This window comes from Ahaetulla prasina, chromosome 4 (assembly GCF_028640845.1).
Source record: "Ahaetulla prasina isolate Xishuangbanna chromosome 4, ASM2864084v1, whole genome shotgun sequence".
Classification (NCBI taxonomy): Eukaryota; Metazoa; Chordata; class Lepidosauria; order Squamata; family Colubridae; genus Ahaetulla; species Ahaetulla prasina.
This window is the reverse complement of record NC_080542.1, coordinates 89,299,367-89,322,411: the sequence shown is the minus strand read 5'-3', so window position 1 is coordinate 89,322,411 and position 23,045 is coordinate 89,299,367. Positions and strand designations below refer to the sequence as shown.

Genomic DNA, 23,045 nt, shown 5'->3' with positions numbered 1-23,045 from the left:
ATTGGGTCTGCTCTGCAAATGTTTGTTCTCTCCCATTGCTTTTCCTTTGTAGCTATATACGGAGTTTTTCCAATTCTAATCCTTCTTGGTCACTGAGAGAATTAAGGAATTAGTATTGATACAGTCTTTGAGAGAGATGGGCATCTTAGAAATATGAAATATAAACAAACAAATAAAACCTAATTTCTACTCTCTCATTTTATCTAATCTTACTAAATCTTAAATCAGAATTGTATAAATAAATAATACTAATGTACTATTTATGGAACTGTTAAATTCCTGTTCTTTCAACTGGAAAAGGAAAATTAAGTACCAGCTACACTTTCCCAAGAATTAATTTTTAAAAATTGAAAACATCACCTAGGTCATCCTTTGGTAATTTTGACTAATGACTGATAAGATCAGTGATGATTAAAGTTTTAATATGGAGAGAAAGCGTATTGGATATACTTGAAATAGCCATTTCATCTAAGAGTGGAGGTTATAGATTATGTACTAGATTAGTTTGCTTCTCATTATTTTGATATTTAATGTTTATTATTTTATATAGTCAAGATACAAGCAGGAGATAGAAGAACAGTTTACAAGCAGGAGATAGAAGAACAGAAGGAATTATACTTTGTGCTGATCAATATTGGCTTCCCATGTTTGTGCCTGGGTTACCTTGTCTTTTTGACTTGAATGCTGCTGCTTAGCTTTTCAAGCACATATTCACCAGTATCATGGTTGATAATAAGTACACAATCTTTTTGGTAAGGCCTTTTGTTTCCTTTGAATACAGTCATTGGAGGTGTAGAACCCTGATGTTCAAGAAAAGTAAATAATATATTTAAATATAAACAAGTATTTATGTGCAGGTCAAGAAAATCAGATAAACTGGTAATAACATAATCAAAGTCTAAAATCCAACTCAGAAGATTATGCTTTAATCAGTATTTTCTTAATATTTTGTTCTATGATGGTCATTATTATATTTTTATATGCAAGAAATAAATCAAATTTATTTCTTGCATATAAATTTTTGGCAAAATTATTATATATATACAGTATAAAGGTAAAGGTTCCCCTCGCACATATGTGCTAGTCATTGCCAACTCTAGGGGGCGGTGCTCATCTCCGTTTCAAAGCCGAAGAGCCAGCGCTGTCCAAAGACGTCTCTGTGGTCATGTGGCTGGCATGACTCAATGCCAAAGGCGCACGGAACGCTGTTACCTTCCCACCAAAGGTGGTCCCTATTTTTTCTACTTGCATTTTTACGTGCTTTCGAAACTGCTAGGTTGGCAGAAGCTGGGGCAAGTAATGGGAGCTCACCCCGTTGCACGGCAGCACTAGGGATTTGAACCATTGAGCTGCTGACCTTTCGATCGCCAAGCTCAATGTCCTAGCCCCTGAGCCACCGCGTCCCTTTTATATACAGTATAGAACTTGCTATTTACAAAAATGATTTATTCATTTGCTAATTTTCCAAAAATACCAACAATTGTCTGTATACTGTCTGCTACAGGGAAGAAATACCTGAAATTAGAATGACAATGCTCATAAACCAACAGAGAAATATTTGTTGATTTTGCTACAATAGACTAATATGGCTAACTTTGTGACTATAAACATTTCATATTAAATATTCTTCTCTATGCATAGGCAATGCAACAAAATATTTTATAGTTCATATTCTATAGTTCAAAATATTATATAGTTCAGAATATAGTTTATAAAGAAATCAAACAGAAAGTTTAGTTATGCTTCAATATCTTAAACAAATATATCAGGAATGTCAAACTGAAGGCCCACGGGCCAGATCCAGGCCACAGGGTGCTTAAATCTGGTCCACGGAGCCAGCCTGGAAATAGCAAAGGACCAGCTTGCGGTACCTCTGGCAGCCAAGACAGGGCATTGGGAGGACACCCACGCTCCCTGCACCCCATTTTGGTTGGCAGAGTGCTGCGGGAGGCCGTCCAGGGCAAAAACAGGGCATGGGGGGAGCATGCCCCCCCACACTCTGTTTTAATCAGCAGGGTGCTGCAGGAGGCGTCCATCCTTTCTCCCACATTAGAATTCATACATAGCCAAAATAATATTAGGCAATGAAAACAGTAATCCATTAATTAAACAATAATTAATGTTTTTAATATCTATATAGAAAATTGCCAAAAATTGAAAGGGACTCACAGACATATTTGCCTTAGATTATCACAGGTGTGCATGCTCTGAAACATCAGACTATTACAAAACTCATAAGTAATCATAATAATAAGTAATCTTTATACAGATTCCAAACAAGGCTGAAAAAAAAAGTTGTAAGGCCCTGCCTCAGCTATCTTCTCAGGAAAGTAGGACTCTTGAAACAGTGGTAGTTTAAAAGGAAACTTTTACTGAGAAAAAGTGATTGCAGAGAAATCAGTAGAATCTGAAGTTTCTACGCAAGTGTTAAACTATTTTTCCCTCTTCAAACCCCACTCCGATTCCCCAGTCCACAAGTAGCCAATAATATGTTGCAAAAGAGTTTTGAGAACTCCGAGTGGTTAGCTTGATACCAGTTCACACTCAGGGTGCTGTGATCTTGGAGAGCTAGAACTGGCTGGGAGGAAGCGAAGCCCATCCATTGTCCCCTCCATAAATCCCACGCATTACAGCAAAAGCAAAAGCATGCAAAGAATTCAGCTCCAACAATTTGCCTCCTCCCTCCTCAGAATGGCAGCGTTCCTAAGTGGACCTGACAAAAGTACTGTAAACCCTATATAAAGATGCATTATACTGATGATTTGATTCATTGATGCAGCAGCATCTTTCTTCAAGTTTGCCTGGAAATCAGAAGTGCTTATTTAAATGATACAGTAAAAAGTTGTATTTGTTGTCATGCCAAAATATTTTTTTGCAATTATTCTCAAGGAATGCATGGCACATTCATTAGTTGTTAAAAGCAGTATTCTCTTAAGTGTTAGTTCCCACAAGTTGTTTTTATAAAGTACATCATGTTCCCCTTGGCTACATATGAAAAGTTCAGAGCAAAGCTTGTAAGAAGCGTGACACAGAAGACAAATCTGCAATGTGATATGGTAAACTTACAGGAATATGCGGTAATGTAATTGTGACTTCATCTCCTTTACCAACTTGAAGCTCCCCTTCACAAGACGTATCTATAGATGCTGGTTTAAAATCATCTAGAGGATATAATAATTGATGATTAATAAATAAATGATATTAAATGTACATTAGACTATAAAGGGTGTTTTATAGTATTTATTTAGAAACAATCTCATTACTACTTTTATTTTATTTTATTCTTTTCATTGGCATTCAAATAATTTTGGAGCCAATTTATTAGAGTGAATGTGCAGAATAGGAATTAAATAGAATTACCACCTTATAATGTTCTTCTAATATTCATTCTCTGTTAGCCAATAACACAAAAAACTCTAACACAGCATGCATCATTTTTTATCTGCTTTATCTATTAACTGCTACAAAAAAATAAAAATGAAAAGCCTTAATTTTTTAAAATTTTGTTCATCCATTTTTTTTTGAAGTTCATCTATAAGGCCAGCTTTTGTTTTAAAACTCTGGCAACTCTGTAAGTAGTCAACTGTGCCACCATTTTTTGGAAATAACTATTCTTCCCTGGTGCTCCAAACAGATATTAATCAATGTCCTATGCTATTAAATGTATTTATAATTTTTAACTTATGCTTTGAGAACTCAAGACGGCATGCATACGGCTTTTCTTATTTCAAGTCAAGTCTCTGGATATGACATGACATTATATATAATTATACATTATAAAATAAAATTTGGTTTTAGTAAGATAATTCGAGGGGGGAGTGTTTGTTAAACATGAATGCCCATATTTGTCATTTGCCTATTATGCAAAATATGTCATTTGGACTATGTTATACCGTATTTTTCGGAGTATAAAACGCAATCCCCCCCCCCCCAAAAAAAGAGGGTGGAAATGTCTGTGCATCTTATAGCTAATGTTGCTAAAGTCCTGCCCACCCCCATCCTTTGGCTGTTTTCAGCCTCTGCGCATCACGTTTTTGGCCTCTGTGCGTTGTTTTCAGCCTCCGCATGCCCCATTTATGAACTCTGCGTATTGCGTTTTCGGCCATTTCCAAGCAGTGGGGATTGGCTGCAGCAGCGATTCTGCCAAAAACACCATGCGCCAAAAATAGGGCACGGGGAGGCCAAAAATACAATATGCAGAGGTGACGATGGGCTGTGGCGATCCCTGCAGCCTGGAACAGCTGATTGGCAGTATTCTGGGAGGCCAATCCAACTGCCAATCAGCTTCTCATGCTGAATCAGGCTGCGATAACGTGCTGAAGCTGACCAGGCTATTTGCTGTAAGGATGCTAGCCAGATGAATACTGATGGATACTGGTAGGCAGAGACAGATTTTTTTTTCTTGTTTTCCTCCCCCAAAACTAATGTGCGTCTTATACTCCAGAGCATCTTATACTCCAAAAATACAGTATTTCTTTTGTGATGATACACAAAGAATTGTAAACTGATTCAGTAACTGAGGTTTTACTGTACTTGTACTTGGATTGGCACAAAAGACTAAGAAATCAGCTTAGTGTGGAGCCAAGGTAAAAACCCTTTCTTTTTCTTTTCTTTCAATACTGAAGTTTGTGGGCAGCTTTTTAAAATTGGTTTTGCTTTTAATACACTTTTTCTGGGTGCAAGCAGCTCAGTCTATACTAGAGAAGGGATAGAAGCAAATTAAAGACGCTCTGGAATTAAGATTACTACCATGCAGGCCTTTTAAGCATGATTATGGAAATGGCTTGCAAATGCTTCCTTTCTGGTCAGTTTCAAAATCTCCATAAAACAATTGTCCAATACGCAGCCTTTGTGAAATGTTTAGCTCACACATCTTCTGGCCTCAAGCATGCCCCTACCCATCACTGCCTGGATGCTCTACTGTACATTACAATCTACAACCATGTTTAAAGATTCTGTAAAGATAACTAGCAGAGGCTTTTATTACAAATAGAAGAAATTGAGCCTTAACAGCAGGGTGTCTTTAGCTCATAAGAACATTTTCAGCAGGAATGGCAAGCATGTACCTAACGTGTATTTAAAGTAAGGATGGTGGTGAGAGGAGATTAGCAATATTTTCTCTCCTTTTTGCATGGAATGTTACTTGAAATGATTCTTGTCAGTATAGAGCAGGTGTCAAACTCACATCATCATGGTGACTTTTTTCCCTTTGGCTAAACTGGGCATATGCATGACCAGTGTATGACGCATCTGGCCCATGGGCTGGGATTTTGACAGCCCTGCTATAGAGGTTTTGGCAATTCAGAAGGTGGGTTATAGGAGGAGGCCCACTTTTTGAACCTCTTCTGTTGAACATCTGGAGGGAGAATTGATTGACTCATGATATTCCTTGCTAGTTTTAATTTCTTTTTAACTGAGCAGCTTCTTCACTCATAAACTTCAACTGATTGTTGAGAAATTGGAAACTGAAACTGAAAATTGTAGAAACTCCTTTTATGCTTGAAGACTGAAACCTCTCAACTGTGTCCAAAGGTGAAGCTCTTTACAGAAGGGACAGGTAAAGATAAAGTAGGGCTAGATTTGCTTAAAATGATAATCCATAACTAACAATCATAGTCCACTAATTTAATTTAATTGCCTGGGTTTGAAAACACTAAACTGTCAACTAACCACATCACTTATGTCAGAGTTTGTTGCAGCACACACAATCAGACATAATTAAATGAAGTTCAGCATGATTCAAATTACATAAGAAACTTATTTATACACAATACTATACAGGAGAGTTAGCATACAATATCAGAAGCAATATTCACAGAAGCAAGTCATTACAGAATAGAGAGATACAGAGACAAATATACTGCACAGAGGCACTTATTACAGAGGCCAAGCCAACTCTCTCATATGTATGTATGTATGTATGTATGTATGTATGTATGTATGTATGTTTGTTTTCTGAGGTTTTCACGGGTGTTTGTATGTAGGTCTTTGGTTATTCGGGTTTTCTCCTGTGTAAAATTGGAGGTGTCTTGGCGATGTTTCGACAAAGTCTCATTCGTCATCTTCAGGCTTCAACTTCGTGCTTCTGGGAGCAAATGGATTCCAGAGAAATAAGATTACCAAACTAATCCAAAAAGAACCCCCCACTAAAATCCAAGACAGAGAACAAGAAAACGGCACAGCCCTCCTCCCATATATAAAAGGCACCACAGACAGAATCAGCAAGATCCTCCACAAACACAACATCAAGACAGCATTCTGCACAAACAGAAAAATATCCACCATCCTAAGAAACCCCAAAGACAAAATTGAGTTAGAAAATCAAGGAGTATATGAAATCCCATGCCCCACCTGCCCCACCACATACATTGGACAAACCAACAGAAGAATAAGTGCACGCATTGAAGAACACAAGAACTCAGTCAAAAAAGAGGAACCAACTTCTTCCCTGGTCCAACACTTTAAAGTCACAGGACATGATATTGACTTTAAAAAGACCAGAACTATCGCCAAAACTGAACACTTTAACAACAGAATAATCAGAGAAGCCATTGAGATAGAAAAACGCCCACACAGCATGAACAAACGAGATGACACCTCCCGCCTACCAGCCATTTGGAAACCCGCCCTTATTGACAAACGAGTCCCTAACACGAGGAATGACACCAGACCCACACTCACAAGGTCCACACAGGATGTCACCACCGCACATCCACCCAGAAAGCAGACCCAAACCCACACTGATCATGAAGCACGACCAAGGACCAGAAGCCAGACCGCAGCTGCAACATTAGCCATTTCAAACCCCTCCAATCCATACATGCAGCAGACTGACACCCACTATGAAGATGTAGCACGACCACAAAGCCAAACAACAGCTATGCAACTCACCAGCTCAAATCCCCCTGCAACACAGACTAAACTGAGCACAACCAAGCCCCCACCCAAACAGGACACACCCCCAGCCAATCAGAGCACAAAAAAACCCCTTCCAATCAGAGCACAGCTAAGCTCCCACCCAATCAGTTCAAACCCCACTAGCAGTTAAAAGGAAGAAACAGCTGCGATCACACATTGCTCCCAGAAGCACGGTTGAAGCCTGAAGATGACGAATGAGACTTCGTCGAAACGTCGCCAAGACACTTCCAATTTTACGGGAGAAAACCCGAACAACCAAAGACCTATATACAAACACCGTGAAGACCTCAGAAAACATATATATATATATATATATATATATATATATATATATATATATATATATATATATATATATATATATATATATATATATATACACACACACACACATACATACATACACACACACACACATACATGAATTTATATCCCGCCCTTCTCCGAAGACTCAGGGTGGCTTACACTGTGTTAAGCAATAGTCTTCATCCATTTGTATATTATATACAAAGTCAACTTTTATTGCCCCCAACAATCTGGGTCCTCATTTTACCTACCTTATAAAGGATGGAAGGCTGAGTCAACCTTGGGCCTGGTGGGACTTGATCTTGCAGTAATTGCAAGCAGCTGTGTTAATAACAGACAGACTTAGTCTGCTGAGCCACCAGAGGCCCGTTCAGCAAATCTAAGCCACGCCCAGACTCCAAACTGTCTCTTATGGCCCCACACAAATACTGTTTCAGTTTCCAAACAGTCCCCATTGGCTGATCTGTTACCATGTCTATTCCAGCTATGAATATTCATACTCTGACATTTCTCCCTTCATAACTGGAATAGAAATAAAACCAAATAACTTAATATTCTTCCCATGGTGCACTCCACCCAATGGCTTGGTCATTATGTCTGCCAAATTGTCCTCTGAAGAACAGTGAAGCAAGCTAATCAATTTACATTTGATGGCTTCTCTGACATTACAATATTTAATGTCCACATGCTTGCTTTTAGTTTTTACTCTATCACCTGTTGTCATTCCATTCATGGAGTCTGTCAGTTTCTTGATTTGTTGACGATCATCTTTTTGTGCAGCAGCAACCACAATCTCCCAGACACTTCAGAGTATACTGTTTTTCTTCACCATAAATCTCCCATTTATGAAGGACCCACAAATTTTCAATAGGATGTAGGTCAGGTGAGAAAAGAGCCCATGTCATTATTCTTTCATCTTTTAAGGCCTTTACTGGCTAGCCACACAGTGGAGTACTTTGATGCATGTGATGGAGCATTGTTCTCCATAAAAATCATGGTCTTTTTGAAAGATGCAGACTTTTTTCCTGTACTACTGTTCGAAAAAAGTGTCTTCTAAAAATTGGCAGTAGGTTTGGAAGTTGAGTCAATCTTCAACCCAAAAAGGTCCAACTAGCTCATCTTTAATAATACCAGCCCATATCAATACCCCACCTTCACTTTGCTGGTGTCTGAGTCAAAGTGGAGCTCTGTACCAGTTACTGATCCAGCCATGGGCCCATCCATCTGGTCTGTCAAAAGTCACTCATTTCATCAGTCCAGAAAACCTTTGAAAAATCTGTCTTCAGATATTTCTTGGCCCAGTCTTGCTTATATGTCCTGTTCAGTGGTGGTTGGATTTCAGCCTTCCTTACCTTGGCTATGTCTCTGAGCACTGAACACCTTGTACTTCTGGGCACGCCAGGTAGGTTGTAGTTCTGGAATATGACAGCACTGGAGGATAATGGATTCCTGGTAGCTTCACATTTAATTCTCCTCAAACCTTTGGCAGTTAATGCCAAAGATATTTTTCTTTTTCTCTCAACACATTTCTTGCGATCCTGTTGACCATTTGCAACAAAATGTTTGATGGTTCTGTGATCACACCCCAATATCTTAGCAATTTCAAGAGTGCTGCATGCCTCTGAAAGACTTTTTATAATTTTTGACTTTTCAGAGTCAGTTAAATCTCTTTAGTGGCCTATTTTGCCTGAGGAAAAGAAGCTGCCTAATAATTACGTACATCTTGATACGTGTTGATTTCCTTAGGCCACACACCCCTTCATTACACAAAAACTCATCACCTGATATCCTTATATCCACTAAGGATTCGAGTTTATACAGCTTGGAGGTGTATAAAAATGATATGGTCAAAATACTCACTTGCCTAACGTAAAGTGCCTCTCTTGCACATAGTGTAAATCAACCTTATTGTGTTTTAACATAGTAGCCTCATCCCACAAGAATACAACTGGCTCTGTCCTCAGAACACAGGGATCCACACAATATCCAACCTTATTAGGACTTTTTGTAGATATTAGTTATAAAAACCTCTAGATCAGGGGTGTCCAAACCTGGTCTCTTTAAGACTTGTGGACTTCAATTCCCAGAGTTCCTCAGCCAGCTTTGCTGGCTGAGGGACTCTGGGAGTTGAAGTCCACAAGTCTTAAAGAGACCAAGTTTGGACACCCCTGCTCTAGATCATCATCCCCCTCCAAGTGAAATCTGCATCCATCCCTTTGGCCTGTGGAAAGGGCCTGAAAACCTGGCTCTACCAATTGTCCTGGGCCCCAATGGAAACATGTCATGCTGGAGGTGACTGAGGTGAAACCTCCATCTCCTCCCTGTGTCTTTCCTCTAGGCGAGATAGGCAGCATAGAAATCTAATAAAGAAGCAAACAAACTATTCTCTAAATACTAAAACCAACCACGTATCAGAAAGCGAGTTCAATTGGGCTTACTCCCACAGAACTGTAGGTATGCCTACCCCAACATAGTGCGCTCCCAAAGTACTGAACCCCAGCTATCGCTTGTCTGAGGATGATGGCGCTTGTAATCAAGCCTTAGGCTGGGGAAGGCTATTCTACCCACTTATCGGGGAGTAAGTCACACTGAACTCAGTGGAACCTGTTTTCGGTTAGGCAGGCATAGGCTACCGCGGTTAAGGCCCACTTTTGACATGGGGCCAGGCCTGCTTAATCAAGCGGCTTGTTTTGGGTCACCGGCCTGGCTCATAAGCGCCACCTCTGCCGGGGCACTCACAGCGAATGGTGTGGAAGGAGGCTTTAGGGTGCCGTTCGAAGCTTTCGCCCAGCTGCAGAGGATGCTCCTCCTTGTCCAGCAGCGGGTTCGCCACGCCGTTCATGGCTACCGTGGCGCCCCGCGACAACAACAAGAAGCCCCGGTGCCGCCCCGCCCCGCCCGGCCGCCTTCTCTTCCGGGCTCGGAGCAGCGTGCAACTGGGAAAACGCTCCCCGTCCGGGGGAACCGATCGAGAGGGACCACGCGGCTTGGCGGTGCTGTAAAGGGGTCCTGGTGGTTTTTGGGCAGGGGGGGCGGAATCCGGGAATCTTTTGAGGGGAAAGAAGGGAATGCGGGTGGCGGGACCAGGAAGGTTTTTACCGGCCCCGGTAAATAGGTAGGTAGATCGGAGGTAGGAGGTAGCACTAGGGAAAACACTGACGCGTTTGGCCTCATTTGCAAAGGTTCTCGAATTGATAGCAGCTCTCAGAACCGGCAGATTTAATCCAGCTCCATAATTGGGCCTTTCTGCCTGATACGCTCTTCCTCAGAGCCGAACGAGAATCGATCACCTGGGGACACTTTCTGCTGTGTTATCTCGGAAAACAGGAATGTAAAAAGGTGTATTGAGGTGCTATCGGGTGAATAGTTTTCGTATTTAATTGATTTTAAGCAAAAAGCAGGTGAAGGCAGGAGAATTCATCTCTTGGTAATTTCAGATTGGTCTTTGAATATTGATTTGGCTACAGAATGTAAGTGGTTGGCCGTTGCCCTTTTTCAGGTCGTTGGTATAGATTGCCCTTCATTTACAACAGTTCATTTAGTGACCATTTGAAGTTAAAATGGGTCTGAAAAAAGTGACATGACTGTTTTTCACATTTACGACCGTTGCAGCATTCCCATGTTTATGTGAGCATAATTCAGACACTTGGCAACTGACTCATATTTATGATGGTTGCAGTGTCCCAGGATCATGTGATCACCTTTTGAGACCTTCTGACAAGCAAAGTTAATGGGGAAGTTAATGGGGAAGATTCACTTAACAACCGGGTTACTAACTTAAGAACTGGAGTGACTCATTTAACAACTGAGGCAAGAAAAAGTCATAAATGGGGCAAAACTCATTTGACAAATGTCTCACTTAGTAACAGAAATTTCTTGCTCAACGTTGATCATAAGTTGAGAACTACCTCTAATTTAGACTGATAGTTTCTTTATTCAGAACTAAACAGAGGTCTCGCTTTGAAGGACTGCCTCTGCTTAGTTCTGAGCTCAATAACTCAGCCAGGGTTTACACATCAAACTAAACTGAAACTAAATTATATCTGGGCTTAAAGTGCCATAAGAATTGAGTTAATGTTATCTAGTCCTTCTTGGTGGTCTATTCATTAGTGAAGAACTATAATTGGTTACATTATTTCTCTTTGTGACCTGTCAGTTCATGCAGAGAGCATGCTCTTTATATATTAATTAAAATATGCTTTTAAAAGATGAAAATAAGGGAAATGATGATATTGTCAACATGTTTTTATCATTTGGTATCCAGAGAAAATTGTGAAATAGTAACTTTTCTTTATTGTGTTTTTACATCTAGTTCTTACATGATACATGATATGGGCAATTATTTAATTAAGGATTGATATACCTTTGAATCTGCTTAAGGATTGATATACCTTTGAATCTGCTTTGTCCAGTAATTAAGATGATTAAATCCAAAATTCTGAAAAGTCACTCATCTATTCCTCATACTGATGAGGTAATAACTGCTTGTGAAGATGGGTCTTTTCAAAAAACAGGGCAGAAAATTGTAAGTCCTGAAGAAGCAAAACAATTAGCCCAAAATCAGGTATCTGATTTAGTATCTGACTTCAAGCAACAGAAACTTGAGAAAGAAGCACAAAAGAACTGGGATCTATTCTACAAAAGGAACAGCACCAATTTTTTCAAGGACAGACACTGGACAACTAGAGAGTTTGAAGAATTAAAAGCCTGTAAAAAAGTGAGCTTCACATTCTCTGGCACCAGAGGGCAATAAAGAACTACTATAGAAAAATCTCTGAATTGGAAGCCTCTAACTCACAGGTGTCAAACTTACCATGTCACATTGCTGACATGTGACCTATCACACTACTTTTTTCCGTTGTGGAGCTGGGGTGGGTGTGGCTTGCATGTGACACATCTGGCCTGTGGGCCACCAGTTTGACACCCCTGCATCTAACTGATCTTATTATGTGATGCATGCTATAAAATTCAGGCTAGGCTGGTGCAGTATATTTGTTTTGTTCCATGATAAAATTTGAGATGGAAATGTTAATATTAATGTCAGTCAGTTCCTTGGTATCAATATGACTGAAGATGATTCATTTTTGTAGTGGTGAATCTGGTCCCAATTCCCAAAAGAGGGGGGTGTTGTGCTGTTTGAAACAAGTATCCACTCAATGAACCAATGGAGTTCCTGGACTATATTCTTAACATTTTGTCTCTATCAAAAACAGTAAGGTTCAGCTGAATGGTAAATGTTGTTTTCTATTCAGCGTGACACATCAAAAGGGTTAGATGGATTCTGGGCAATTTTGTCCATTGCTGATAAAGTAACTTCCATGACTGTAATAACTCCTTTTCTTATAAAATACAAAAGTATTATGAATTCTGTTTTTAATTTAATCTTTAATTTCAAGAAACTATCTTTGACTAATCTTATGCTTCTAATTCACTAGATCCGTGATGGCAAATTATGGCATGTGTGCTAGAGGTGGCACACAGAGCCCTCTCTGCTGGCATGCACGCCATCACCCCAGGTCAGATCTCCGTAGCATTTCTTTAGTGAGTTTCTGTTTCCCTGTAAATGACGAAACAGAATCTCATGAAAGAAAAAGATCTTGCCGCGCTGCCGGTGTTGGGATGCTGCGCTTCCCGCCAGCCAACTGATCTTCGGGTCTTTTCTGCACATGTGCACGTACCCATGCATGCCCATGCACACGTGTATGCCTGTGCATGTTTGCATGTGCACATACACATGTGTGTGCACTCACATGCCTTTCAGTCTGGACATGGTACATGGAGTTTAGGCACTCAGTATCTAAAAGGTTTGCCATCACTGCACTAGATCAGTGGTCACCAACTGGTGGTCCGTAGACCATTGGTGGTCTGTGAGAAAATTTTAGTGGTCCACAGAAAAATTATTTACATTTTTTTATATTTTTTATATTGCACTAAATTGGGGGTCCTCAAACTATGGTCCCTGCACCAGATACATGCAATGAACGTTTGTGTTGCTGCAGAGAGTCTTCCCCTTCAGGGTCTTTTTGTGCGGGTCCGAGGGAAGCAGAAATTCCAACTTGGGGTCTGCTTCAGCCTCCTGGTGGGGGGCTTTGGGCAAAGGCAGGAGGGAAGTTGTGCTGGTGGCGAAGAGGGACTGTATCATGGCCGGGAACTGGCTGACCATCTCAGCCCGCTGAGCCTCCAGGCACCGGTACCTGGCCTTGCATTCCCGCAGGTCTTCCCTCTGCTTGGAAAGCCTATGCTCCTAGTCTTCAGTGAGGTGCTTCTGCTGAGCCTCCTTCTCAGTCAGATCCAATTTGAACTAATTTAGCTCTTTTGCCAACTCTTTCTTGTGATGGCTGCTTAGCTCCAACAAGTGCTTCCTTTTGGAGCCCTAAGCAGCCCGGGTGGGGAGGCAAGGAGTAACTGGCAGAGGAGGGGTGAGTAGAGGCCAACAAGGCACCCCAGGATGTGAGTGACATCGAGTTGGCCCAACCACGCCCACCCAGTCACATGACCACCTAACCATGCCCACCCAGCTGGTCATTAGGCAGATCATATTAGTGGTCCATGGGATTTAAAATTATGAATTTAGTGGTCCCTGAGGTCCAAAAGGTTGGGGACCCCTGCACTAGATGATTCCATCTGCTGTAAGTATCAAGTGTAACACTTGAATAAATTATATGACTTGAATCACAATAGGTGTTAGTTTTAGTTGCTTTTAAATGAAGGTTTTCTTGCTTTTCATTAAAACCACTAGTTAATGGGAGTATTATAAAACCACATTTTATTTTCAGTCATCAATTTGGGAATACATCTGTGATGATTGGATAATCTGTTGTGCAGGATCCAGTGAATGGAGGTTCACTGCAATAAATTTGATTCTAAAAGCTAATGTTAGTCCAAAAATTAATTCACTTCACTTTGAAAGGATCAGACAATTACAACTATTATTTTCTCATGTCTTCAGTTTGAAGATCAAAAATTGACAATTCTGGAAGCAGGTTGTGGTGTTGGGAACTGTTTATTTCCACTTCTAGAAGAAGATTTGAATATGTTTGCTTATGCTTGTGACTTCTCTCCCCGAGCGGTGGAATATGTAAAGGTTAGTAAAATATTCGTCATTTTTTTCTTCCGTTAAGTGAATACATGTATTTGAAAGATAAGTGTCTTTAAAAATAAATGAAGAGAAAGCAAAAATGGCATCAAGACTTGGTATCATTGGTTTAGATCTGATAAAATTAATTAGATAATCATTATTAACTGAAATCCTATTTTTAATGTCTATGTATAGCACTGTCAGAATCTATATTTAGGTCATTTAGGAACTAATACTTTTTCATTTGAACTACCTATTTACCCATTTGTTTAATTTGATAGGGTAATCCATTAAATTATCTTAACCTGGAATTTGAATTTTGTTCTTAGTAGTTAAATATTACTCAGAAGATTATGGAACTGAGCATCTAAATTACTTATTTTAAATAAATAAGTAAGGCCTTAAAATTTTGTAAGGCCACCTATGATGCTGACTCACTATAGTAAAAACAAATATCTAATATAATAAAAGATCCACACCCAAAAGCTGGAAGAAATACATATGTACAATTTTATATATTACAATAATCAGGTCTGCTTTTTCTGTCTTATACTGCATTGAACAGAGAAGAAAACGTGTATGCAGAAAAAATTGAAAAATTTCTTCTGCATGTGCATAAACAAAATAATCTCAGCAACCTTAAGAAGTGTGGATTTGAAGTCCATGCATCTTAAAGTATATTTGTATATAAATATACAAATAGAATGAGACTATTGCCTTACACAATGTAAGCCACCCTGAGTCTTTGGAGAAGGGCGGGATATAAATGTTGGGGAAAAAAAAAGTTGCTGAAATTGAAAATTTAAAAATACTAGTTTGGAAAGGTTGTGATTCATATTTATTATCTACTTTTCTGCTTGGTTGTCTTCAAGTCAACACTAAGTGAGATTATAATGAATAGCTTCAAAATATCCACTATCTAAACCAGTATTTTCCAAACTTGGCAATTTTACGTATAAAGATTTCAGCTCCCGGAATTCCCTAGCCAAGCTATTCTGTATTATTATGTGTTCCATTTTTCTGTTTGATTTATTGTGCTAGCTTCAGGTTTCAAAATAAGAACTTAAATAAAGGTATACCATATGTTTGTATGTTCATTTCACAGCAAAATCCTCTTTATGATGCCAAAAGATGCAAAGTATTCCTGTGTGACCTGACCAAAGATGATCTTGTGGAAAATGTACCATTAGAGTCAGTAGATGTGATTATGTTAATATTTGTACTTTCTGCCATTCATCCTGAAAAGATGCATTTAGTTTTGAACAATATTTATAAGGCAAGTCTGCAGGGCTATAATAATATTTTTTGTCATAAGCATGTATTTCTGCTTTGAAAAGTTGTAATACGGAATCTGTGAGATAATTGTCTTAAATGCAAACTAAGGTTATTCTCATATTCAAGCAAATAACTGATTCAAGCTGTGAAATATGTTTTATGACAACTGTGAAATTTATTTTTCTACTGTAGTTATAATTAATATGGAATGATATTTGAATAAAACTCACCCTTTTAAACCCTTTTATAATGAAATGAAATTGTATAAAGTCTGTTTAATAGGGCCAAGCCAAAGTGGCACAAAATGTTCCACTTTTATCATTACATGATTTTGTGTATTAATTAAGTCCAGCTTAATATGTTTCATATTTTTCTCAGGTATTAAAACCAGGTAAATATGTTCTATTCAGAGATTATGGCCTTTATGACCATGCAATGCTGAGGTTTAAATCTGCTTGCAAGCTGGGAGAAAACTTCTACGTACGACAAGATGGAACCAGATCATACTTTTTTTCTGATGGTGAGATCTTAATTAAGATATTATATCTTAATTAATTGATATTAATATTATCTGAAATAATACACACACATGTTAACACCCAACAAATACTGTGAAATAGAAAAAGTTTACAAAACAAAAATCTGTCAGAACAAAAATACTATGTATTTATAGTAATTTATAAATAAACCCAAGGTATTTGTATTGAAAGGTTTTCTACAGTACAAACATACTGATGAAGAAAATCATTTGTTCAACAATAAAGGAAAGTAGATACGTTTAAACATCAAAAAGCTGCAAACAGCAGCCTCAATATCAGAAAAAGTTATTTAACAACTCATTCATTTTGGTATATATATAATCCTTTTCTAATAATGTAAATTTGTGTAACTTCAAATTTAATAACAGTCACTGCAAGTATAAACCTAAAGAAACTATGTCCTCCAACATTCCTTTTATATCCAATTTCAGCCACTAAAGATTTAAAGATTTCTTCCTTCTTAAGATAATACTTTCTTGTATTCTTGAAAGCAATGAGAATCTGACTAAATTAGCATTTCTCAATCTTTGTAACTTTCAGATATGCTGATTTCAGCTCTCAGACAAATAGGATTTGAAGTCCACATATCTGAAAGCTGCTGAGGTTGAAAAACACTGAACTAAATTATACTAAAAAGTTTAGTCCAGTTTCTTCTTACTCACCATGGCTGGGCAGGTGCATAGGGAAGCCCCTGGTAGGACAATCTACTTCTACTTTTCAAGGAAATAAAAATGTTATTGACCTTCAACTGTCAAATGGTGATAGAAGGTAAAGAATATGAGAGCAGTCTCATATAATAATAATTTGTAATTTGTAAGATGCCCATAGTTACTTTGTAGGGAAAATGAGTGGCATACACATTTAATAAAAACATAAAATATAACCCACCAAAGATATTTCTATTTTATAACCAGCTACAAAAGGATTTGACAATTGCCCAATTTCAGTAAGAACTTTGATTGAGATATCTTTGAAGCTGAGTCCTGCTGCTCAAATAATGTCCAGATTTTCTCAAAAAAAATACTTTATTAAAAAAACTATATTGACTGTTAATGATACTTAGATTATTTAAAAGATATATCTTAAGGTATATCTTAAGTACCTCATAAAGGAGCAATCCATACTTAATAGCTTTCTTGGGCAAATGGAAGGAAAATCTGACTTTGGATATTGCATATTTTCTGCATTGATGCCTATCTCTTTTTAAACAATCAATAATCATTTTTTGTTTTGAAAGAATAACCTGCTTGTTTAGGATTTGTATCATTTCATCTTTGTACTTTAATACAAATTTGTTAAAAATATTCTTCCTTTTAGAGTTTTTGGCAGAACTTTTCCAGTCTGTGGGATATGAAGAAATAGTCAATGAATATGTGTTTCGAGAAACTCTGAACAAAAAAGAAAATTTATGTGTGCCAAGAGTTTTCCTCCAAAGCAAATTTCGAAAGCCTCAGAAATAAGTTTTTGCTGATAAATTGTTGGAACAGTTGAAGTTCAAGGCTATTTTCTTACGTTATTCAGTTTAAACCAAGTTTTATATCAGGCCTGTGGGACAAAATAAACCTAGTACTTGCCTAGTCATCTTCTATTGAAAAAATCCTGAAGGTAGTTGAAAACTCTGCTTCTATTTTAAATATAATTCAATAATTTTGGGATTAAACTACCAGCTTCCAGCTTTATAATTCAGGATCACAATGTTTTCCCTGGCAAGAATGCTTATTATCAAGCAGATTCCAGAAGTTATAAACTCATATATAAGCAGTGCCTGAGTACACATGACAGCTTTCTTGATACAACATAGTGAGCTAGTACTAGCTGACTACATCTACTTAGCCTAACCTGTTATGTGCATACCTAGCCAGTATGATTGGCTAGTTTACAGATCAGTGTGACTTTTATTTATTTATTTTTTATTTTATTTTTCATATTTATATACCGCCCTATCTCCCTAAGGACTCAGGGCGGTTCACAGGCAGTTAAAATACATATAAATACAATTAAAAATGACAATTAAAAAACTTATTCTATAGCCCAAATTATTAAAAACAGTATAAATAGTAAAAACCCCTTAAAACCAGTTACTTTAAAATCTAATCCAGTCCCGCGCAGATAAATAAGTGTGTTTTAAGCTCGCGACGAAAGGTTCGGAGGTCTGGAAGTTGACGAAGTCCTGGAGGGAGTTCGTTCCAGAGGGTGGGAGCCCCCACAGAGAAGGCCCTTCCCCTGGGTGTCGCCAGACGGCACTGCCTAGCTGACGGCACCCTGAAGCTTTTGTTTTGTTAACCCATTTTAGTCATAGCTGTAGAAATGTAGTATGTCACTAAGCCTGTAGTTTAGTTTGTTGGTTATGAGCCCCTTTTGTGGGTTATGAATCTTAAATTGTGATTTAATATTTTGTGCAATCCCAGCTAATGGTGGTTCTTTTAATTGATTGTTAAATAAATTGTAGTTTATCATAATGAAAGCTAGCTAGGTGAACTGATATTGGGCCAGTCACTCTTATCACAGCTGAACTCACCTCCAAGGGTTATTGTTCTGGGGAAAATAGGAGGAGGAAGGAATATTGAATATGTTTGTATCTTAAGTTATTTGTAAAAATAATAAAGGCAGGAAATAGATGATAGGGAGAGAGGGAGAGGGAGAGGGAGAGAACTCAGCTAATGGACACACTGGATGCCAAAATTAGAAAGATAGCTGAAAGATAGCTTCATACACATATATGTTCATACACATATATCTTGCTAACATACTTTAAAATACTCTGCTGCTGAACAAAATATTTTTGTACATAGAAATAGAATAGAATAGAATAGAATAGAATAGAATAGAATAGAATAGAATAGAATAGAATTCTTTATTGGCAAAGTGTGATTGGACACACAAGGAATTTGTCTTTGATGCATATGCTCTCAGTGTACATAAAAAGAACATTCGTCAAGAATCATAAAATATAACACTTAATGATAGTCAGAGGGTACAAATAAGCAATCAGGAAACAATATCAGTATAAATTGTAAGGATACAAGCAACAAAGTTACAGTCATGCAATCATAAGTGGGAGGAGATGGGTGATAGGAATGATGAGAAGACTAATAGTAATAGTAATGCAGCCTTAGTGAATAGTTTGACAGTGTTGTGGGAATTATTTGTTTAGCAGAGTGATGGCCTTCGGGGAAAAACTGTTCTTGTGTCTAGTTGTCTTGGTGTGCAGTGCTCTATAGCATTGTTTTGAGGGTAGGAGTTGAAACAATTTATGTCCAGTTTGTGAGGGGACTGTAAATATTTTCACAGCCCTCTTTTTGATTCGTGCAGTATACAGGTGCTCAATGGAAGGCATATGGTCCTGCAGTTTTTACCTTGTGATGATATTGAGTGAAAGGATTAATGATGTGTTCTGAGAATTCTAATGATGGCAGTGTTTCTGTTTTCATGCGATTCTGATCCTAGCTTTTTGGTGCCTGTCCCAAAAGTTAGGTTCAGAATCACATTATTGCAGCTACATGATTGCAGTTTGCAATCAAACACAATAATGATGAAACCAGCAGGAAGTCAGAAGTTCCAGTGATTTGAGGTTCTCACTTAATAACCTCACTGTAGTCCTCACTTAAAAATGTTAGCTATATAACAAGAATTGCTCTTGTTATATAACACGATCATGTGACATTACACTTCATGACTGCATCATAGTGATAGCAATTCTGGTTCCATTTCCATTGAACTAATTGAATATTGTAAATTGGAGGAACAAGCAAATGCTTCCTAGAATGCAGAAGGCAGTTGTCTGCCATCAGACAGAAAAACAAGACATAGTTTGATTGATAGAGCTGGGATGAAGCTAGAAATTATCTTATTTAGCATATTGGACTATATTTACTTGCCATGCACATTTGAAGGCCTAGCTATGTTCACACAACTCATTAACCAATTTTAAGTGAACTGTTGTCAATGTTCAAAAAGTACATTGAAGCATAGATCATACTGGCTGAAATAACAGAATGCCCTAATAGAATCAAGAACACATGAAGTGTTACCACTTTATAATGCCTTGGTAAGGCCACACTTGAATATTGCATTCAGTTTTGGTCGCCACGATGTAAAAAAGATGTTGAGACTCTAGAAAGAGTGCAGAGAAGAGCAACGAAGATGATTAGGGGACTGGAGGCTAAAACATATGAAGAACGGTTGCAGGAACTCAGTATGTCTCATTTAATGAAAAGAAGGCCTAGGGGAGACATGATAGCAGTGTTCCAATTTCTCAGGGGTTGCCACAAAAAAGAGGGAGTCAAACTATTCTCCAAAGTACCTGAGGGTAGAACAAGAAGCAATGGGTGGAAACTAATCAAGGAGAGAAGCAACTTAGAACTAAAGAGAAATTTCCTGACAGTTAGAACAATTAATCAGTGGAACCACTTGCCTGCAGAAGTTATGAATGCTCCAACACTAGAAATTTTTAAGAAAATGTTGGATAGCCATTTGTCTGAAATGGTGTAGGGTTTCCTGCCTGGGCAGGGGGTTGGACTAGAAGACCTCCAAGGTCCCTTCCAACTCTGTTGTTGTTGTTGCTGCTGCTTCTGTTGTTGTTGTTGTTGTTATTATTATTATTATTATTAAGACACAAACCCAAATGACGGTATAGTCATTGATACTGGTTTGATTCAATCTATTAGACTAGGCTAAATCTGTATGTTTCAGAATGTTGTTTCCACTTGAAATGGGGAAAATTGTTAAAGGAGGATGGTTACTTCTATTCTAATAAGAACATACTTTAGTGTCTTCAGTTTTCCGGCATTACCTATTATAGGTAATAAGAAGTAAGCAGGTTGTGTTTGAAACATTCCATCAGTGTTGGTGTTACAGCTTCTTGCATCCAAAGTACAATGAGCCCAAATTATGTCCTATGTTAGGCAACTTATTTTTTTTAAATGTTGCAAAAGCTGGGCTCTCTTAGTACACTAAATATTTTCTTAACTATGATTAATTGACCAAACTGCAATTGGCTTGGCCTTTGTGCCATTAAATAACAAAAATGTTGGATTAGACATGAGTTGAGAGGTCTGTGATAGGAATTTCCTGATGTTTTCCTGGCCCAAATAGATGGGAAATTTGGGTCATGTGACCCTTGACCAAATTGCAAAATCATTCTCCTAGTAATCATTATGACGGATCAAAACAATCTGTCTCTTGTGCTGGCAGCCCATTAGTCAGGAAGTAAGAGGGAGGGAAGGAGAAACAGATGTAAAAAAACAGGGCTGGCAGAAAAAGAGTAAGGGGAAAAGATGGCTGTGTTCACTTTAGGCCAGGGTGTCGAACTCACGTTGTAATGACATCGTCACGTGACGTATTGGGACTTTCCCCCCTTTGCTAAATGCGTGGCCAGCACATGATGCATCCGGCCCTTGGCCTGGAGTTTGACAGCCCTGCTCTAGGCTATGCTTTCCCTATCACATAATCCTATGAAATCTCAGTGCTCATTCAGGCTTAAAACCAGTTAGCAGAAAAGCCAAGTTTCAGTCAGATCATAGCGGTGGGCTGAAAAGCTAATCTTTTATTCTTGAGTTATGTACCTCGTTTTCATTTTATGAAACTTTTTAAGTCACAACAGATTAGAAGAAGGTACCTTCTCCTCTTTATTTATTGCTGGCATAAAAACTTGTATAAAGAAAGCTGCATCCCAGTCAGCTATTATACTCAGGTTAAGGAAGCCATGACTTAGTGTATGAACACTCCCATTGTAACTTAAGAAACCATGTTTAAAACCAAACAATGGCCTAGAATGATATATTGACCTGGTACTAAATTTAATATTTGAATATTTTCAATCTATTCTTGATTTAAAAGTTGATTGGTAAAAAAGGCATAATTTGGGGTGTTCTATTGACTATATTGAGTATTGTATAATTCATAGCTAATTAGTTCATGCTTTTCTTTTTGATCAGAGTTATATTCAATTTCATTTACACTACAGTATAGTTTTATACTACCGAAGAAGGCAGGTAAAGTGTAATACTGATAGATTGGAATGTACTTGCACAATATTTTGTTGGGATGATTACTTAGTAACTGTTTTCAAAACAAATTCAGAGACTATCTCACTTTAACTGGGTTCGTGTGATATCACTAGTCCATACAGGAAATCTCTGTGCAACATTGTGACATAGCCAATTCTTCTACATTTCTGTTACATGGATCACTTCTTGTTTTGTTTATGTTTTCTGTGTATTTTCATCCACGTGCCTTATTATTTGTTACTAAAGTTATAAAAAGACATTCATTGTTGATTCTTCTGTCTGGCATATACACAACTGGATCAGTGGTTTATAAACTTCTTCTGTATTGTTACTGTTAGAGTGATTGTCTAAAATTACATGATATCAGAGGAAAAAAGGGGATAATTATTTGACAATCCCATTTTTGCTGTTAAGATAATTAGATCATAGTAGTAATCTAAGAGTTATATTTCATCATTCAGAAGATCCAAAATAAAGTGCGCTGACTAAGTATTGGTTTGTTTTTTCCCCGTTCTACCATTAGAAATGGATCCTTACACTGTGTTCCTTACTCTATGATCCCGGACCCAAAGTTCATAGTTCCACTTTGGGAATTGGAACTTCCCACCATTTTCTTAACTTTGATATCAAAAAAGTATCCTATCGAGGAATTATACGTGGTTTCAATATGGACAGTTAAAGGCTAGATGGAAAGAAGATCAGAAAATTGGTATTATTCAAAATGAAGAAAATTTGGTTAAACAAATTAGAAATCAAACCCAGGGGCATATAAAGAGATTGTATACTGTGTTGATAGAAATAGATTCTGAAAGAGATTCAATAAAGGATTGTATGATAAAATAGGCACAGAATATTCAAGAACCAATAATGTTGGAAACATGGGAAAAAATTTGGATTAAAAATGTTAAATTTATGCAAGCG

At 37.9% G+C, this 23,045-nt stretch overlaps 2 protein-coding genes across 9 annotated transcripts in view; one reads left to right on the top strand and one right to left on the bottom strand.

The window, feature by feature from the left end:
• The window catches only part of EAF1 (ELL associated factor 1), a 16,443-nt gene extending 6,309 nt beyond the window's left edge, over window positions 1-10,134 (bottom strand). Inside the window, exons 1-3 of one of the 2 annotated variants that reach the window (XM_058180209.1) lie at window positions 9,964-10,134; window positions 3,067-3,161; window positions 664-800 (exon numbers count right to left, since the gene is read on the bottom strand). In XM_058180209.1, coding sequence (XP_058036192.1) covers window positions 664-800; window positions 3,067-3,161; window positions 9,964-10,066 — 335 coding nt within the window. In that variant the 5' untranslated portion in view covers window positions 10,067-10,134. Of the gene's footprint in view, window positions 1-663; window positions 801-3,066; window positions 3,162-7,938; window positions 9,270-9,963 lie in introns of those variants that run through there. The other variant, XM_058180210.1, reaches the window with a different exon arrangement.
• On the top strand, window positions 10,129-23,045 carry METTL6 (methyltransferase 6, tRNA N3-cytidine). 7 transcript variants are annotated; one of them, XM_058180204.1, is made up of 6 exons: window positions 10,129-10,217; window positions 11,537-11,941; window positions 14,174-14,308; window positions 15,408-15,578; window positions 15,956-16,097; window positions 17,434-22,558. In XM_058180204.1, the coding sequence occupies exons 2-6, from the start codon at window positions 11,645-11,647 to the stop codon at window positions 17,574-17,576; spliced, it is 888 nt and encodes a 295-aa protein (XP_058036187.1). In that variant the 5' UTR covers window positions 10,129-10,217; window positions 11,537-11,644; the 3' UTR covers window positions 17,577-22,558. The 7 variants fall into 7 exon arrangements, 6 of the variants coding, with proteins under 6 accessions (XP_058036187.1, XP_058036189.1, XP_058036188.1 ...); XM_058180206.1 differs by having other exon boundaries at window positions 10,213-10,339; XR_009154834.1 differs by lacking the exon at window positions 10,129-10,217 and adding an exon at window positions 22,648-23,045 and having other exon boundaries at window positions 10,241-11,941; window positions 17,434-17,721.

What these genes read in the sequence shown, in the direction of transcription:
- METTL6 (XM_058180204.1), top strand. Translation starts at nt 11,645, where the DNA reads ATGATTAAATCCAAAATTCTGAAAAGTCACTCATCTATTCCTCATACT. An exon ending in GAGCGGTGGAATATGTAAAG is followed by an intron (nt 14,309 to 15,407) that starts GTTAGTAAAATA and finishes TTCATTTCACAG; the next exon opens with CAAAATCCTCTTTATGATGC. An exon ending in TTTTGAACAATATTTATAAG is followed by an intron (nt 15,579 to 15,955) that starts GCAAGTCTGCAG and finishes TATTTTTCTCAG; the next exon opens with GTATTAAAACCAGGTAAATA.